The sequence below is a fragment of the Dromaius novaehollandiae genome, chromosome 1 (assembly GCF_036370855.1).
Source record: "Dromaius novaehollandiae isolate bDroNov1 chromosome 1, bDroNov1.hap1, whole genome shotgun sequence".
Lineage (NCBI taxonomy): Eukaryota > Metazoa > Chordata > Aves > Casuariiformes > Dromaiidae > Dromaius > Dromaius novaehollandiae.
Window position 1 is genome coordinate 77,265,756 of NC_088098.1, and position 16,373 is coordinate 77,282,128.

At 38.4% G+C, this 16,373-nt stretch overlaps 1 protein-coding gene across 1 annotated transcript in view; it reads right to left on the reverse strand.

Moving 5' to 3' along the window:
* The window catches only part of LOC112984511 (potassium voltage-gated channel subfamily KQT member 1-like), a 498,975-nt gene extending 483,695 nt beyond the window's left edge, over positions 1 to 15,280 (reverse strand). Inside the window, exon 1 of the mRNA XM_064517311.1 lies at positions 14,898 to 15,280. Within this exon, the coding sequence (XP_064373381.1) occupies positions 14,898 to 15,280 (383 nt within the window). The remainder of the gene's footprint in view (positions 1 to 14,897) is intronic.
* Positions 15,281 to 16,373: the final 1,093 nt, after the last annotated feature.

Sequence of the window (16,373 nt, forward strand, 5' to 3'; positions counted from 1 at the left end):
CCTGCTCTTACCACAGTAGTGGCAGTTCTGCATTAAGACAGTTTAAAGTGAGTGCCTGCATGTCACCTTGTCCTGGAGCAACTGAAAAACAAAGACATATCCTCAGGGAGAAGCTCAGAAATCCTGCAGTCCGATAGCTGCAAAATCTTGTAATTTCTAAGATTTTAAGCAAAGCAGCATTTCTGCTCTACAGTTTCTCTGTACACCTCTTATCTCCCTCTGCTGCTCCTGCTGCTACCTGCCTGCCACTGCATCCTCCTCTGTACCTTCCCCACCATCCCACAACTAGCACATTTATTGTACTATATATTCCCTGTGCTATCCTATATAAATGATTCAGAGGAGCCAGAGCTCAGCTGGGGTTGCATAGGTTCCAGGTAAAGCTGGCAGAACAGAGCAACAGTGAAGGCTGAGGGAGCCCACAAGAACATGTACGAGCTTCCTCCCCGGTTTGCGCAGATCAAAGCTGGTGATGCCCCTGCCAGAGTGATGGAGCAGTGTATACTCCCAGTGCACACCACAGCTTATCAGGGGAGCTGGAAAGAAGCTGTGGAGTTGAGAAAGTGGTATCTGTGTCGGGACAGACGTGATGGAGACAGGTAACAAAAGCAAAGGCCAAGTCCTCCCTACCCCAAAGTAAATCCATGCCCATAGTAAGAAACCACTCCTTTTGCACCTTTTCCTCTAATACAGTAGAACACCTATTCCTTCTCTCTCTGACATCTTCAGACAAGAAGCCAGTACACACTGCCTTCATATTTTGTTAAGGTTGCTATTGCTTTCGCTGAGGCATGCATCAGAATGCAGGTTTGTTTTGAGAAGGTTGACATTAAATAAGAAATGATTTGATAATTGCCAAGTGATATGCAGAATCCAAAAAGCTTGTGCTTTATTGCCTCTTAGGTGATCAGAAAAATCCCCAGTGGCTTGCTGCTAAACTTAGCTCTAACCAATGACCTTTTTAAATACACTGGGGGGGGGAACTTGAGTTAGTGCCAAATTCCCTATAAAGAGCAGGAGAATAGTTGAATATGTAGTAACCCACGTGAAAGACTCTCCCATGCAAGGCTCACCACTAACCACCAGTGGTATGCCTCCAATCTCACTTCGTGTTTTGGTTTGAGAAACAAGCTGTTTTCTGAAATACAGTGGCAAAGTTTACCAGCATTAACTTGTCCACAAGTGACTCCCATGTCTCCCTAAATATTTCTGATTAGATTTCTAGATTACTTATAAGTAGGGTAAATGGATGAGTGTGAGCTTAATATTGTTGGCTTGGGGTGAAAGTACTTAAAGCTTGTAATGTGGCAATTTCCATCTCTCCACCAGCTGCCTTTCTCCTGATCTCTGCTATTCATAGTCTGTTTTGCAGTGGATAGATCTCTGTGCTGCAGGGGGGTGAAAGCAGGCTGGGATTGTTTACTTACTCACAAGTAGTTATCTACACCAACAGAGAACTGTTAACTCTCCTCACTTGCTGGCTGCCATTCAGTTCCTACGGTGTGATAAGGAGGACTTACCAGCTTGTAGAGTTGGCTTGCTCTCTCCTATCCTGAAAGAAATACTACTCCATAAATACTATTTTCCTTGTCTGCCATATAGCTGTTCAATCTAGAGGAGATAAGTATTTCCTCTCAAAATACCTGGCTTTCTTTTCCTTGAAATTTTTACATTTCTGAAAAAGACACCAGAAACTTACCCCTGATTACCTGTTTGTAGACTTTTCCTCTCTCTCTTACAAAAAAAACAAAACAAAACAAAAAAAAACCAAAAAAACCCAAAAAACAGAGGAAAGATGATTTTCTAAAAATTTCTTATTTATTTCTTATTTGATTTTGGAATCTCACTTAACAGAGATCACACAACAGACAGTGGAGGTGCCATGCTTTCTCACGGGAGGTCTTGCTGTTTCATGATTTCTCCAAAATTCCTTAAGTCTTATGCATACAACAATTTAAGCATCATTCTTAAATGTTTCATGTGCTAACAAATTTAAATTAGCAGTGCTAGTGCATTAGATGGTTGGTCAATCAGGGTTAAAGGTTAAGAGTAAGTGCATCTCTGTGCCCTAATCTCCTTAAGCATTGCTCCAGTTCGGAGAGTAGAGTGCAACTGTAAACATGCTTTTGTTGTTATAGTAGCCAGGGATAAATTCTGCTCAACAGATTAATTGGCTGTGAGTGTGCTCTACTGGAGCCCTCAAAGACTTGGAACTAGTAAGTTAACTACAACACTAAGAGCAAATTCATGTCAAGTACTTTATTCAAAGGTGAACTCTGTCAAGGTCATGTTATAACTATCTCATTTTCCATGGAAGACAAGCCTAATGAAAGCTCTTAAAGGAAAAGTATTAACGTTTTCTTCTTTTGAGTTTTGCATCAAATGATGCCATTCCTAGCAAAGACTACCTGCACGTGTGTTTTTTGTGTTTATGTACTGCAGATAAGTGTTCTTGCAGCACTGATATATGAGACACTTGTTAGAATGTTATCTCCTGAACAACAAAAAAGGGATGGAGGAAGAGGGAAGAAGCTTATAAACTGGAAGACAGACAGACTCCTTGGCAACCCAGTATTAAATAGATGCTTTGTGGCCTTTTGCGCCTGCCAAACTTAATAACTCTAAAAAGGTGTGTTTTAAGAGAGGGAAAACATTCCTAGAAAATTGCGAGCCCTGTAGTGAAAGAAAATCAACACAAAATATTGTAGGAATTCTTAGTATCATTTAGATGCTTTGATCAGGTGTCACTGATGTTGCTAGCACAACCAATCATGTCTTTGCCCTGCTCTCCTCCTTCCTCAAAACAGAGCTGCTGTGCCTTACTTTGTTATAAAAAAGCCCTTTAGTTAGATAACCGTGAATGGCTCAGCTTTGTCTCCAGTTAAAATTATAACAAAAATTATTTTTGTGAATCTTTTAGATAATACTTTTGTCCTATCTATTGTTGGCTCTAATAAGATGTGAAGGCAAAATGTTCTGTTCTACTAACACACTGGAACAGAAGAAATCCACTTGCTTCAGCTGGAGTTAAATTACAAGGCAAAGAAAATAGACTGAAGGTAACATGTCTGGGTAAATCTATGTGCATTTACAGCCGTCTGAGCTCAGGCTTTCTTGATGACAGGCAACTGAGTTGTCCAGTGAAAACTCTGATAGCTTCAAGACAATCTGCTTTTATGGAGAATAGATGAGCTTTGCCAACCAAAAGTTCAGAGTGGGTTGCTTTATCTTTTAAGTGGCTATTTTGGGGGAGGCCTATTAAGGAAGGAATATCCCTTTTTTCATGCTAGAAAAATGCACACTATTCTTAGTCCTGGGTGCCTGAAGGACTTCAACTTGTTCTAAATGGGATTGTACTGTCTTATGTTCGATAGTCTTACGCTCCTATAAAACATTCCTACTAGTCTGAATAAAACCTCATTCCTGTTGCTTAAATATTTTTGGTATCCAGATGAGTCACTGACTAAGGGAACTGGCGAAACTAAGGGAAGAGGAGGTTGCCCATGAGCCTTGTAGGCAAGTTTTGATGTCCCGCCGGTGTCTCACAGATCTATTTCCAGTCTCCTGAGGCTTGAGGTTCTCTTGAAAGGTCTTGCACTTGGATGCATGCAATCATGCACAAATTAGTGTTGGTTGGAAATTTTGGTAAAGGAAAATTCTTTTGTTGAAAATACTAGTATGTTAAAATTAGAAAGTAGTCTGGGAATGTGTTGGTTTCAGCAGAACTGGAGAAGGAGATCAGAGAGGTTTCTGGTGGAAGTTTGCCTAGCTTGGGACTCTGTTAACTGGCAGCCTGCCCGGCAGGGATTTTGGGCATATCTGATGTTCTATTTTGCCTCAGAACAAAGTATTTTCAGGGATTTAAAGGCTTCAACCAAAGGAAAATTCCAGATCACACATGGGTATAGTGAGAATATCTGTTTTCAGGTTTTTCTCTTCAGCTAGATCTAGGTTGCAGCCAAACAAGCCTGATAGCCCAATTGTATATAATATGAAGTCCAGCTGACTCCAATCAGAAGGCAATTGAAAAGAATCCAGCATGTGTCTGATCAGTTTTAAATCTTACAAATTTTGAGGTTTATTTCATGGGTAGTTTTTTTGGTTAATTGCTTTCTGTGGATGTGACTGCTGATATTTTGAATGCTTGCAATGTGAAATAGTTTCTCTTCCTCACATAAACCTCTTCCACAGACTGTCCCTCTCCATCATAAATCCAAAGCTGGTTTCATTGCATTGCTATATTTTGCTGAGAGCTCTTAAGTCAGTCTGGTCATTGGCCATACTTTATATACCTGATCTTGTCTCAGGGGTACACCTATATTTGGATCAGGGAATATCCAAAAGCTGGATATCTTAGATATCCTGTCTTGTACTAGTGGAACACTAAGAAAGCATTAGACCAGAGAAATAGAAAAATTGAAGACATCATTTGGTCTCATCATTGCTGCTGAACTGACAAATATGAAATGGAGAAAAGCTCTAATCTAGACAAGCAATTCCATTTCCATTCATCCTTAAATACCTGGAATAATTAGCTGATAAAAGTAATACAAAGTGGATAGAGAGGGAGTGAGACTTTTTAGAGGCTGGAAAGGTAAAGAATATGGAGAAGAATAGAAAAATGTGCTACTGGATATGCCCAGTGGTCCATCTAGCCCAACACTCTGCATGGCGAGTGGCAAGAAGAGATATTGTTTAGGAGGAGCATGAGTCTGGCCATCTTTTGCAGTCCCTTTCCTTCCTACTCCCCCAGCCTGCAGAACTGCCCTACTAGGACTCTGAATAGGTACCTCCCTGCCTAGCCCTCTTTCTTTATTTTTATTGACTTGTTGTGCATGAATTTGACTAATCCCTTTTTGAACTGCCAGTACTTTCTTCCTCCCCAACCTCCTGTGGTAACAAGATCCAGAAGTTCACTGTCCATTGGGGAAAGAAGGACTTTCTTTTATCTGTTTTAAACTGATATCCTACTAGTTTTGTTGTTTGTCCCCCTATTTCTCATATTCTTGGATACGGGGAATATCACCTCCTGATTCAGCTTACCTGCCACTTTGGTGTGTGTGTGCCCAAAGATGTGAAAGGGAGGTAGGAATAGCAAAAGGAAGATAAAATATGGAAAAAGTAGAAAAAATAAGCCAAACAGAAAACAAAGGAATCAAGGAAAGCAGTAGATAAAAGAACAGCATTCAGATCGGCAAATGCAAGACAATGAATAGAGCTGGGAAGTAAGATACACTGCAGAAAGGAAAAGGGGCTTCTATTCACCTTTCCTTCACAAGTTTAAATATAGCATGTCTTTATCTTTACTGTCAAAGAAGAAAAATGTTTATTCCACAGCAAAACCTTACAAATGTGTTGCATTTTGCTGATGCAGCCCCCAGAGGCCAGGATTTAATTTTAACTTGCAGTAACACCTAGCTTTTCTTTCAAGGATCAAAAGCCAATTAATTTTTCAAAAAATATTAAGAAATCAATTAAGAAATTGATCATGGAGAGATAGTAGCTCAGCTTTAGTTTCTTCATTAAAATAGCATTCCATTAAATATATTTTGAGGATGAAACTTCCATAACTTTCTTCAGTACAGTCAGACATATCAACTTTCCCAAGCAGTGACATTCCACATATAGTCTGGACATATTGCTTCCCTATCTTTATTTCTTTGCCATGGATTTCTTCTTGAATATTTAACCAGCTCTCATAATCTGATACACACTGCTACTTCAGAATTATCTAATTTTTAGTCATTACTTGAAACTTCTGCTAATTAACTTTTAAGTATTGGTTCTGTGAGAACCAAAACTAAATATTTCTCAAGGTTTTGCTGGAGTTTTAGTGTGCTTCATGTTGTGCCAGACAGGGTCAGCAGTACATTTGACTACTTTACTCTTCGTTAAAAAAAATAAGCCCAAAAAACAGAGCTCTTAGGAAATCATTATTTGCTCATTCACCTCACCTCCAGTGAATAGTTTTGGCTAGGGAGAGAAAAGAGAGAAGGAAGATTTTGAAAATGTCAAAACATTTCATTTCAATGTTTTCAAAACAAAATATTGTCCTTCCAATTTGTGAAAACATTGGTGTTTTCTATATTGTTTTTCCAGTTTGTAGAAACATGATGCTTTCTAAATGTTACTTTTATTTTTTCCAAAATTATTGGAATTATTGCAATTATTATGTAAGAATTGACTTACTATAACAAGGTGCTGAAACAGAAAACAAAACCAGAACACTTGTTTGGAATTAAATCAAAACTGAATCTTGCAGCTTTTTTATTTTAAAAACACACACAATTTGACCATCTTCAATAAAAGAACTAAATAAAAAGATCCATTATTTATCAAGTTCTACTCAGGAGTACTATTCAGAAACTAAGCTGTCCAAGCTATTTGCCTTTGGTGACTTCAGTTAATTACTGCCAGTATTTCACTGTCTTTCAGATGGGGATAATTATTTCTTGTATGTTTTAGAAGTAGCTAGCTAATATCTCTAAAACAACGAGAATGTTTAAAAAATATTTTACAAATACACACAACTATTCTGTATCTTTCTTGGCACCTTTGCACTGTACATGTCTGAACTATCGCAGACTAGTTTGAATCAATAGCTATTAGCAATGCTGTTCAAATAACATCTGTGAGCCACACATCATGCATAAAGACCTTCCACATTAAATCACCTTTCTGAATCAACTGCCCAAAGACATGCAACTTTTAAGACATCTATACCTCTTACTAGTAATGAGCACTTCACGTTTTCAAAGTATTTAACAGCCTGACATATTTGCTGCTCTTTGAAATACACAGATTTCAGTTTTGCCCTTTCTCTGAGTTTAGCTTACCCTAGTCCAGAACTGATAGATTTCATGTGTCCATCACAAGTGTCAGAAGCACTGACCTTAGAAAAACCCTTTTTTCTGTGCCCTACCATTCCAAGGGTTTAAGCTCCCTGATTCAATTCTCATGAGTTGCTTGTTTCTTCTACTAATGTCTGTGCTGCTTTGCTCATCTTTATTGCTTTTATCTCTGTCTGTCATGTTAGCCAGTATGTTTGGATGTCCTTTCCTTCTCTGTATGCAGGAATCAAGCTTCCCTTCTGGTTCTGCATCAGGCTTGGTGCACTTTGCGTGCTTGAAAGAGATCTAATCATTTCTTTAAACATTCACAGAAACTTTTCACTATATGACAACACAACTTTATGGTCAGTTTTCAGGATTCTGATATATTTATCATTGGCCTTGGCTGTGAGACAGAACAATCAGCAGGTTTCAGCATGCAATCTGTGATGTATCTTCATGGAGATGGGAAATTACTACCAGCATTTACAGAGTAGATCAGCTTCTTCATAGCACACACTTTAATTAATGTTCCTTAGTTTCTGTATCAAAAAGACTGGAAGAATAAATTCATACAATGACACTGTACAAATACATCCAGTATTCAGTTAATATCAGCTTGCTGATCATAAAGATATCTGAAACACTATTCTCCTTGAACTTGATACCACATGTTAATGAGCAATTGTAACATTAACACTAAGGCATTGCTTTTTATTTTACTGGTTTCTGTAAGAACGGAGGGTATTTCCAAAAAAGTACATCAAAATCCCATCAATAGCACCATATCAATGCCACACTACAATATTTATTTTCACTATAGAAACAAATGGTTTCACTATAGAAACAACATAAGCCTGTGGGGATGTTAATGATATTCACTGCACAGTCTGTTACCAAATTGAGCTTCTAGAATAGGATGGATTGAATTTCTTACATAAATGATGGAAAAAAATCATCAATAATTTCAAAAAATGAAAATAAAACTTACATAGCCTGTGGTTTTATGCCCTGTGGTTATGTTATTCTATGGCTAATAAGAAGTAAGCTCTGATCAAAGTTTTTCCTTAAGAACTTTCGTAACACCTCTCTCCTGTAAAGACTCTCTCTTACTGAACATATAATTGAGTTCACAATGAAGTGTTTTCATCTCTGGGGGTATTAATTTATCTTTCCTCTGTCTAACAGCTTATTTTGAAAGAACTTGAAGAAACTTAATATCTCTGAGATGTCTCATCCTCTGTCAATATTCACTAAAACTTGCCAATTGGCTCAGAAGTCTTTGGGAAGGCACTTTCAGACAGACGCACTCAGACAGTGTGGTTGCATAAACCTCATTTCCTTAGGAAAACAGGCTAAAAATTAATGACCGTCCCCATGTATTTTTAGCACAGCCCGTACTGGGACTTCATGGATTCCTGAAGATTACTAGTGTGCCTCCATTAGCAACTTAATCTCCTCCAACAAAATCATCCAGTTAATAATGCAACCCTAGGCAGTTAAAGAAACATCCCCCTTTAGTAAAATTAATAGTTCTTGAGCTTCTTTCCTTCAATTCTCCTCAACCTCTAGTACCTAAAGTCTGTCATCATAGTCAAGATATCAGCATAGCACCATTCTGCAGGGAGAATATATGTGAAAAGCAGATATTATAGTTCTAAATTAGAACACTTGTCAGTTCAATTTCCATATAAAATGGCCAAATAATTTACTGTTATACTGTCAAGAAACACCCTGAATCCAGTAATGATAATAAAAAAGGCCCTAAATTACTCTATCCAAAGTATATCATGTCCAGAGCTATGCTTTGACATCAAGGTCAAAACCAGAATCTCAGAAGCAGTCATATGTTTATAATTACTTTGAACTTTAGTTGTTGCTAGTGTTGGTCATATTACAATCACACAATTGAGAAAAAGAAAATATCCACTTGCATTCTCAAGATAATAGTGGGAAGGACAGAGATGGGAATTTGACAGTCCCTTTGAGATAAACAGTTATAAATAATGGGCTATAGTTTCCATTTACTGATAAGAGCAGAAGCAGGAGAACACTATGCTAGCTTTATATTTAGTTTCATTAACCGAGAGCTGCTATACTAGAAGAACCAAAAGACATGCAGGCAAGTGCCCCACAGTTATTAAAAGGAACCACTGGATCTTTATATTTTTGCCCCTTAATATCATTTAAATCAGCAGTTGTTTTCCTCCAAAAATGAAATATGAACCAGAATGGTGGCTTTTACCTTCCTCAGCTGCATTAATGGAACATGACTGCAGCATTTCCTACATGAAGTAGAGGGAAGCAAAAAAACTAAGAAAGCAAAGTTGGAAGAGAAGCAGTCCTGTGAGGAAATTGGAGACAAGAGTTCAATAATCTGAACTCTCTTCCTTTTGTATTATACATGGTGACACAGATTTCAGTACATAGAATCTTTCCTACAGGAAAAAAAATCTTAGCTGGCCAGCCACCTTTTTTCAGATATGTTCTTGTTATTCTGTACTCTCCTTCCAAAGTTATAATTAAGCAGCATTATTGATTTTTTTTTTCATATTTTTTCTAGGCAGCATGTATTTTTAAATGTCTCAGTAGTCATTCTTTAGGTGAGTTCTTTTCAATAAACAGCAGGTAATGTGTTTGTGTGCATGCATGTGGGTCGGTGTGTGAAGGAACTGAGGGGTGTTAGTATGAAGGAGGTGAGGAATAAAGCAAACTTAGGGCCTGGTTTCATATGCACCTGAGCCAACACCACAGCTCGGGGGGGGGGGGGGGGGGCAAAACAGGGAGGTCTCATTCATCTCATTCCAGTCTTGGCTCAGGACTGGCTGGCATTTTCAGCCCATTTGCTGAGACAACCTAACTCTCTAAAATAGCTAAAAATACCCACTCTCTGTTGGGCTTGCTTTCTTGTTGACTTAGTCTGTGAGGGCTACAATGAGTGCTGGAAGCAGCACACATTAAGCAGGAGAAGCGTGTAGCTAGGAAGGAAAAGGGAAGGTGAGAGAGGGGATTTCCCTCTTCTGGCAGTGGTAAGCTCTTGTGAAAACATACCCGAGGGAGGCCATGCAGTCAACAGAGAGAGACAGCATCCCCTAGGAAAGATTCAGAGCAATTGCCACTATTCTCCCTGAGTCACCATTTGGAGGAGCTGTTTCTCTGTAAATGAAAGGGAGCCTGGAAAGCAGGCTTTGTTGCTAGGAAAAGTTTGCATTTGTGAAATGTTTTGCAGTCAAACCAGGTGGTCTGCAGTACTTGCAAGATGACTTGCAGTGTTACTTTGCAATTATTTTGTACCATGTTATTTGAAATGTTAACAGGTGATTATGATCCGCTAGGAGCACTAAGAAAACAATAATGGACAGTACTTCAAGATGCTGTATGTGTATCCAAAAGCTTACTAACCCAGGAGAAGACCTTCCACTTTTTGTTGCTGGACTACTTTTCTGCTGGAGTAATAAATTGAACTGACTCTGTAATCCAAGAATATCCAAGGACAACTACAGCTGGGAAGAGCAAATCGAATGGGTAAGGTAGGCGAGGGCAGGAGAACTGGAGCCAGGTTTCAGCCATAAGCTGTCAGATCAACTTACCCCATCTTATGGGAGGTTGTGAGATATAAAGATTGGTCTAACTTTTAAATGAGAACAAGGTCTAACACTCATTAAACAAGTGGTCAAACCAGCACGAAGTAGCCTTGAACAGCGGCAAGTTCTTACTTAAACTTTCACGGCATCACACAATAAGTGGCAGGCCTGAGAATACAATCCAAGAGTCCCTCTCATGGGCCTCCCTCTTGCTGTGGACTTGCCTGCCTTCTCAACCAGCCTGTGGTTTCTCTACTGACTGCCAGCAAGCCTTCCAGCTGTGCTAAGTCCAGCAGTGATGCTGACATCCGTTCACTAAGAACTGGATCGAGACCAACAGCTCCTTTGATATCTCCCCACAGGCATTACTTCTTCTTCACTATGGACTTGGATCAGATTCAAACCAGTTGCCTAAGGGTGAAAGGTTCCTTCTTTTGTCATGAATTCCATGATCCTTCTTTCTCCTGGCTTCCAGATGTCCTCCCCATCCCTTCTTCCTCCCAGTGGCTCTCTCTGAGCTTCTTGACCAGTTTCAGCTATCCCACAATTCCAGCTCCTTGTGCCTCACCAGCCTTCTGATCTCCAAAAGCTGCTAGTCCTTGTTTCTTTGTCCCTCCTGCCTAAGTCTGCTTCTCTTTGTTCTTGATCTAGCCTGCTTGTATCCCTTTTCCTCCAGTTTCAGCACCACTGGTACCAGTCTCAGTTTCCAAGACAATCCATTGTAGTCTTCTGTCCCAGGTTCTCCTCTGTTCCTGTCTCCTCAGTCCAAGTGCTTCCCACCAAAGTTCCCTCTAAACTGCTGGCTTTTAGTTCAGTTGCCTAGCCAACAGCAGCTGAAAAGATGAAAACTGGAAGATGCTGGGGGTTCCAGAGAGATGGAACAGGTTGGACAAGTGGGTCGGGTTGCAGTGAATGAAAAGAATAGGGCACGTCAGAGGTAATAGTATAGGTCCATGCTGCTTGCTGCGATATAGGGCCAATTGGCCCCAGTGCAAATCCGTGCAAAATCGGTTTTACTCTTCCTGGGATCAAGCTGGTGCAGCTTATGTATCATTGTACCACACTGACAAAGAAGACCTGAAGAAGATATATTGTCAGGTATCTTCAACAGAGGGCTGCACAGTGATGCAGACAGAGCCTTAGGCTGACACAAGGTGCCCTTGTCACTCACTCCCAGAATAAATTAATAAATGAAAGTGAGCAGTTATCTCTTTTCCCTGAATATAAGTAAAACCGTAATATTCTATTATCAGTCATCACTTATGTCTGTGAATGCATGTGGGTGTACATTAATCTTTTTCTTTCAGTAGGCTTGAGTTACTCCTTCCTTCTTGTTCTGTGACTCCAAAAATGTGGCAGAAAAGCTGGTCTATCTCCATCCTTTGTCTATGGCCAAATATACAAGTGGCCTCCAAAGACTTGGAAGTGTAACATTCCCTGTCACTATTACATTCTAGCACTTTAGTCACATACATTGGATTCTGCTTTTGGTTTATCATCTTTCCTAACTGATATCTAAATTGAGGTCAATCATTTTAGCATCAGAACTCTCTGCCCTCATCTCTTTCCACTCCATTCGCATACATGTGAACACAATATTTTAGCCAAATGAGCACAATAATGAGCCATTTGCCATTCTGTGTGTAATTAAATATATATACATATATACGTAGAGAAATTTAAACTCATCACATGAATAAGACTCCACTTACTTACAGTTAAATGATTTAAATGTGTGGATTTGCCAGGTAACTTCATTACCATACATAACTCATCACCAATTCATAAGAGCAAGAAACTTGCATATCGTATTTCTCATTCACAAGAGAAGATCTGAGGGTTATACCATGGCATCTTGACATGTGGATGGGATTTAAACAAGTGCATAGCTGAGCTTAGAAATCAAATTCAAGCCTGGCACACACTTCTTTTTCTGGACTGAGTATCATATGGCCAGCAGCTGGGCTCTAATACATATTGATATCCAACACCTTAAGGTTCTTAAAGAACAGCAGGAACTGGTTGGTTAGCATCAATGTATTGCTATTGCACATCACTGATGTTTCTGAAGCCCTTGCCTCTTTCTAACCTGTCAGTGCAATTCTCTACCCTCTTCTTGAGGTTTTCAGAAGGAAGTATGTTGCAGTTTTTCCAGTGTAACTGAAAATCACCTAAATGAGAAGATTTTCAGGATTGGGAGGGGGAATTCTCAAACAAATTCACTCCCCCCTTGAAACTTTATTTCAGGAAAGGTCATAAATTTAGCCTGGAATAGCACCATTAAAATAACACAAATTCCAGATATAATTAGGCAAAAATAATTCCCTTTTCTAATATAGATGACAGAGTTGCCTTAGAAGCATGTGTTTACTCCCTTAAAAGAAACTTGAGGTATCAGGGACACGATAAATATTACATGAGATGAGAGTTTATCTTGGTAATTTCAGGGTGTGAAAGGAATGTTACATCTGAGAGCACTTGCTGTTCCCTCATTTTGCCCTTTTTTCAGAAGAGTTAGGTTCTTTGTAGCAGACTGCAGTCTCATTTGGATAGAAACTTCTCACAAGTTTGTAAATGAGTTATGTGGTCCTTGCACCATATGAAGGATGAAAAGACCACTAAGGGAAGCTGCAAATCCAGCTCCCTCAGGCTACGCAGATAGCTTTTCAAAATCTCAGCTACATACACAGATTGGATTTGTTATAAAAATAATAATCATCAGATCATTTCTACATGTTACCCCCAAAATACAGATATAACACAGAAAACATTTTTTAAAATATATTACGTCTTGTTCTCACTATAAGATTAATCATATTTCAGATTAACACTTTATTGCCTTAAAAATGTTTGAATTCTTTAATAACATTTGATATTGTATAATATGTTTTTTCAAAAAAAAGGGAGTTATATAAATGAGCATACCAGGTAGTTGTTAGGATAATTATTAGGACAAATATAATTAAGGCAAAACCATAAGTTATGTTGGCCAAAAATTATGTTTAAAAAGTTTCTTTTCAAGCACTCCTAAAGGAAAAGCTTTTAAAACAGATGTCAATGTACATATTATTTCATTTTAGTTAGAAATGCTTATACTGTTAAGCAAAATGAATATTTTGCTGTCAATAATGCCAATATTTTCTCCAGCTTTCTACTATGGTATATATATATATTTTTTCACCTGAAAGTCAATTTCAGACTATAAGTACATATTAAAGGTCAACTTTAGTTTGAGACAAAAATAACACAGATGATGATAACAAATGTATTTTAGCAAGATTAGTAAATCCTAACCTCAAATAGGCTTAACTCATGATCATTCATATATTTAAATCTACACAAATTACATCTGTTATGCCTTAGGCATGATTATATACTATAAGCACAGTCCATGAAAGAGGTCTTATCCTTTTGCTTGGCCAAATTTCACAAGTCAAAACATCCTTTTACAACAGTCAAAGACAATCTTGAGGGGGAAAGGAAACAAATAATAATGGGACAAATACCTTACACCAAAAAGAAGCATCATTGTTCACTCTCAAATAATTACTGTATCTTTCTCTGGGCAATTCCTGACTGCAGTAACTGATAGTGGTTTTCACAAAACACTGTCTGGCCATAGGAAAGTGTGCCTGAGATGAACAGAATAATCTCAACATTCTGCCTTTCTTGAGGACATATATTAGTTTTACAATAAAACCAAGGACTTTTGGCTCATTTCTCATTCACTGTAGCCAGGAAAACTTCTGCTTGCTTCAGTGAGAGCATATTCACACCTTTCCTACAGCTAATATGACAAATTGTCCTTACTTTTTAGCACCATTCAAAATACCTGCTATATCTGACAGATGCCATAAGCAGCTCAAAGAAAACAGGAGCAGCTGTATTAATTTCTTAACCATTGTTTTACAAGGGTAAATGGAAACCTTAATGTCCTCCATACATGTACTAATACATGGTATAATGAATGACTTCTTGCTAAATATGTACTCATTGAGTATTCACTCCTGTAAATTAATTCAAATTAATAGTGTTATGATTACATATTTGTCAACAAATTACTTGTCTTGGCATTTCAGCATGAGCAAAATACATTTATAAAAATGTGATACATCCAATCACAGAGAAACCTTCCATACCCGCTGCCAAAAACTGCAGTGTCTGAAGCCGGAGCAATGTCAAGCGTCTAAGCAGCGCTAAAAACTGCCATGATCATATAGGACCTCACCTCAGAAGTATTAAATACCACATGTATTTTGGAAGACAAACATCAAATAAAGAATAAAAAGTGCTCCACTGGAAATGTTAATAGATATAGTGGCTGATTCTTTGTGAAACTGGCTTTCTCATTGTTTCCAATCAGATTACTCATGTGATGATGGTTTTCAGCCTTGGAGCTAAACTACCATGATTTCTGGTTGATCACATGGACAGTTTCAAATATTTCGTACACCAAAAATTATGTGAAAATGTGGATACTTACACAGTAAAATGATAGATAAAACACTTCCATCCACTAGGCCTTTCCAGGAAGTTGTAGACATCTCCCTGCATACTAGTTTTAGCTAAATAACGGCCATAGAAACATTTTGTTGTGCAGGCCCTGCGGATTTCACGTCCTGCTAAAGCTGAAGCCTTTGTGCTTTCCTCAGGGTTACAGGGAATTCTGGATCCGTTAGTCACTGTGGTGTCTGGATCCAGGGCTACTGAAGAGTAGTGCATATTGTTTAAGTTCTCTCTTACTTCCAGCAAGGTTGCAGACTTCCTATTTCCATCCAGACTGCTTAGCTGGGAACCGGAGCTTTGAACCTTTCCGCAGAGGTTATACATTGGGTGCCCAACAGTTTCTCCATCACCATAGGACATTCTGTAACAACGTACAAATATTACAAACCCTGATCAATATTTAAAATCATAAAAGAGGGTCCTGTACATCCTCCCAGCCCAGGGTGTTCTCCAGTAGCTGATAAGATGACTTTCTGCTGTTATCATGGAACTTCTCCGTGACAGGAGAGTGTGAACTGTCAGCCTGTCACCTGCTGTCACTCAGGGCCTCTGAAATTAAATCAGAAGAACATATTAGACCACTGACACATGCTAGACGCCAGAGCTAACTGAATATTGGAACAAGAAAGAGGTTAAGGCTTCTGGAGGAAGAGATAAAATTAAGATTCAAAGTTACATTTGTTAAGAAGGAAGCTTAAAACTATTAAAATACTGCAACAGTAGTACAGAGTTCTATCTTGAGAGCCGATCCTATGATATTAAGTTGAACAATTCCTGAACTGTCCTGATTAGAGGTAGAACTGAGATAATTTCCTGGAATTTATAAACTCGCTGTGCCTGAAGCATGCTAGATGGATGTTGTGAATAGGGAACTTCAGCACCTACATCTCAAGAGCTCTTGTCTAGAATGTCAATGCTATAGAAAGATTTTAATATCAGAATGAATTATTCCTGTCACCTCATGGAATCTAATCTTGCAATCCACCATGCTCAGGAAGAATTTTTCTCAGTTGTAAAAAGTAGGATCTCGTTAATACTAAATGTCTCTGGGGGACTGATATTTTTACAAGGGAAAAGATCAAAGACTTCTGGCCTTATACTTGGTTTTCTTCAAGCAGTTTAATATTTGCTGCTAACTTTGCTAGTCTCAAGGAAGTACCTGGGGAAAATAGAACCATAAATAAGGCTCTTATAGCTCAGTATATATTTTGTAGGACAGACTTAAATTGCTGCTAATATGCAAATATTAATAGCAATATTAAGCATTTCGTCAGACTGAGAGCAGCTGTTGTCTGAAGTGTCAATTTTTGTACTTATTCATTTCTTACTACCATGAAAAGCTTCCTTATTTAAAATTTTTAGCTAAAATGATACTGCTATGCATATGAAAACATTAAACATATCGTGAAAGGTTTTGTTCAACTTCAAAGCACAAAGCACTGCTGACATTAAT